This window comes from Electrona antarctica, assembly GCF_951216825.1.
Source record: "Electrona antarctica genome assembly, chromosome: 11".
NCBI classification, from domain to species: domain Eukaryota; kingdom Metazoa; phylum Chordata; class Actinopteri; order Myctophiformes; family Myctophidae; genus Electrona; species Electrona antarctica.
Genome location: NC_136792.1, coordinates 10,237,569 through 10,240,456, shown reverse-complemented (window position 1 = coordinate 10,240,456; position 2,888 = coordinate 10,237,569). Strand labels below are relative to the sequence as shown.

Sequence of the window (2,888 nt, the reverse complement as noted above, 5' to 3'; positions counted from 1 at the left end):
GTATTTATTTTTTGCACAGTGGTTTTATGATTGTTCTCCTCTATGCTAGCTCTGATCTTCCTCAATAAAACTGCCTATACTTTGCCCTGAGTGTAAATACAGTACGTTTTTTCGATAACAAGCCCTGTCAGGCTTCAGTGGATTCAGGTGTACAGCTCATCCTCCTGACATAACCTCTGCCTGCCAGTCAGACCGCCTACACAGGAATAGAAGAAACACAGTGCAAACAAACACAGAGCCGCATGCAGAGTGGGAGGGCTTTTCCCAGTCTCTTATAGACATGCAATAAAGTCTTCATGAGGTTATTTCTTGGACCTGCAGCCAACAAAACCAAAAGACATAAGAGAAAATGCTCTGCCATTTCAATGAACAGCTGCTCGTCCAACTGCTGCCTCCAGTACTAATCACTGAGATTATCCTGGGCGTCCTCGCTAATGGTCTGGCTCTGTGGATCTTCTGCTTCCACCTGAAGCCATGGACGAGCAGCACCGTCTTCTTATTCAACATGACATTGGCCGACTTTCTGCTGATCGTGGCTCTGCCTTTCCGCGCGAGCTACTACCTGTCCGGGATGAAGTGGACGTTTGGACACACGTTCTGCAACATTAATCTCTTCATGCTGGCCATGAACCGCAGTGGAAGTATCATGTTCTTAATGTCCGTTGCCGTGGACAGGTATGTGCGCGTGGTTCATCCCCACCATCCCGTCAATTCTCTAAGCATATGCAAAGCGGTGTGCTGTGTGGCCGGACTGTGGGCGCTCACCATCTCGATGACTGCTCACCTGCTGGTTATACCAAGAAAGGATAACGTAACCGAGTCTCATAATCATTGCGAGAGCTTCACAGTCGAGGGTGAATTGATAAAAGGCGAGCCCAAGTTTAAGGGGTTTGGTCTGACGTGGCACAGATCCGTGTTTGTGTTCTCCTTCTGGCTGCCACTGGCTGTGATACTTTACTGCACGTTCCACGTCATCGATCATCTGAGACGGAGACAGCTGGGTCAACATGCCAAGATCAAAAAGGCTCTTCGGTTCATCTCGGTAGTGGTGGCCGTCTTCATCGTCTGCTACCTCCCGAGTAACATCATAAAGATACTGACCTGGATTGAGAGCGAGAGGCCTCAATCTGAAGGCTGCGCTAACCTGGAGGATCTGAACACGGCGTTTTACATCGCCATCACCCTGACCTATCTCAACAGCACGTTGGATCCCGTTTTCTACTACCTCTCCAGTCCTGCATTCCAGAAGATCTTCAAGAGAGCTATTATACTTCAGGCCAGAAAACCTGAGATCGGATTATATTATATCGCTAATGGACTTGATCAAGTCCATTAGCGATACAATATAATTCGATCCACTGAGAACTGAGTACATTATGAACATGCTGTATGAATCGAATCGCATGTTTCTTGTTTTCCTTTGTTGGAGCTGTACCCAAAAGCGTAGCTGATATGAATGAAACTGAAACCATTCAGTTGTCTATCTAGGCTACCATTACTGATACAGTATCCTAGCCCAGGGGTTCTCAACCCGTGGGTTGCGCCCCCTCGGGGGGTCGCCAAATTATTTTGGGGGGTCCCCAAATTATATTAAAAAAAAAAAAAAAGATTTTGTTTTTTGTTTTTTTGCAACTGAATGGCTGGAAAAGAGTTTACATAGTACACGGTGCATGCATAAACGTTCCTTAATGATTATATCTGGTTTCAGTATTCATTTATGATATATTTTCTCTATTATTGTCTCCACCAGGCCGAAGGCATGGGGAGAGAGTATGTTTTGCACTCCGTCCGTCCGTCCGTGTGTCCGTGTGTCTGTCCGTCCGTCTGTGAACAGCTAATCTCCGGCACCGTTAACCCGGTCGATGCCAAATTTTGCACACACACTCCCTGGATGCCAACGATGAACCTCTGCCCCAAAATCTCCAGAACGGCCTGTTATAGCGCCACCAGGAGGCCGCTTTGTGCAAAACAGGTTTTTGGACCTACAGATTTTGTCCAAACATCACGCAAATTGGTACACAGTCTCTCTAGAGCCATTCAACGAAACAGTTCTTTCAGATTTCTCAGACTCCATCCTGATTGGCTAAGATTGGCTTCCAAAGTTCGCAGGAGTGCTCAGTTTCAAACAAAATGCTGCGTTGCAAAATACATCGTGTGATTTCCGTGAAATTGTGCATGCACATTCCCACTAGGCCGAGGAAGAAATGCCACATGAACATTTTCAACTCAGCCTCATGGTGGCGCTATAACCGAAAAGTGTCATGTGATCAAGACGGGTTTGTTTGATTTCTCATAATCCACCCTCATTGGCTACGATTGGCTTCTAAACTTTTCAGGAGTAGCCCGCTTTGTACCGGTGTTGTACAAATCGCCACAACTACTCAACGCAGTGTCCGATTGTGGTGAAACTGTGCATGCATATTCCCACTAGGCTTTGGAAGAAATGCCACTTGACAGTTTTCAAATCAGCCTCATGGTGGCGCTACAACAGGCCAAGCCACGACACACACACACACACACACACACACACACACACACACACACATACACACACACACACACACACACACACACACACACACACACACACACACACACACACACACACACACGTTTATATTGCTCCTAAACATTTTGCCAAACATCACACACACACTCCTATCCTCCTGGTGGAGACCTGTGCCCAGAAGGGCACTTTTTCTAGTTAAGGTTATTTTTGCAGTCAGTTTGTATTGGTGGTGGGGAGGGGGGGCGGGGCAGGGGTCGCGATACATGGCAAAAGCATTTCTGGGGGTCCCCAGCCAAAAAGGTTGAGAACCCCATGTCCTAGCCTATATTGCTCTATTGTGTTATATTTTACTGTTTTCCAGGAAGCTACTTTTCTATCA

General features: G+C 46.7%; 1 protein-coding gene across 1 annotated transcript; it reads left to right on the top strand.

The window, feature by feature from the left end:
• Positions 1-349: 349 nt before the first annotated feature.
• Positions 350-1,336, top strand: LOC306931981 (hydroxycarboxylic acid receptor 2-like; the record flags this gene model as incomplete). Its single annotated transcript, XM_079513686.1, has 1 exon — positions 350-1,336. The coding sequence occupies one exon, from the start codon at positions 350-352 to the stop codon at positions 1,334-1,336; it is 987 nt and encodes a 328-aa protein (XP_079369812.1).
• Positions 1,337-2,888: the final 1,552 nt, after the last annotated feature.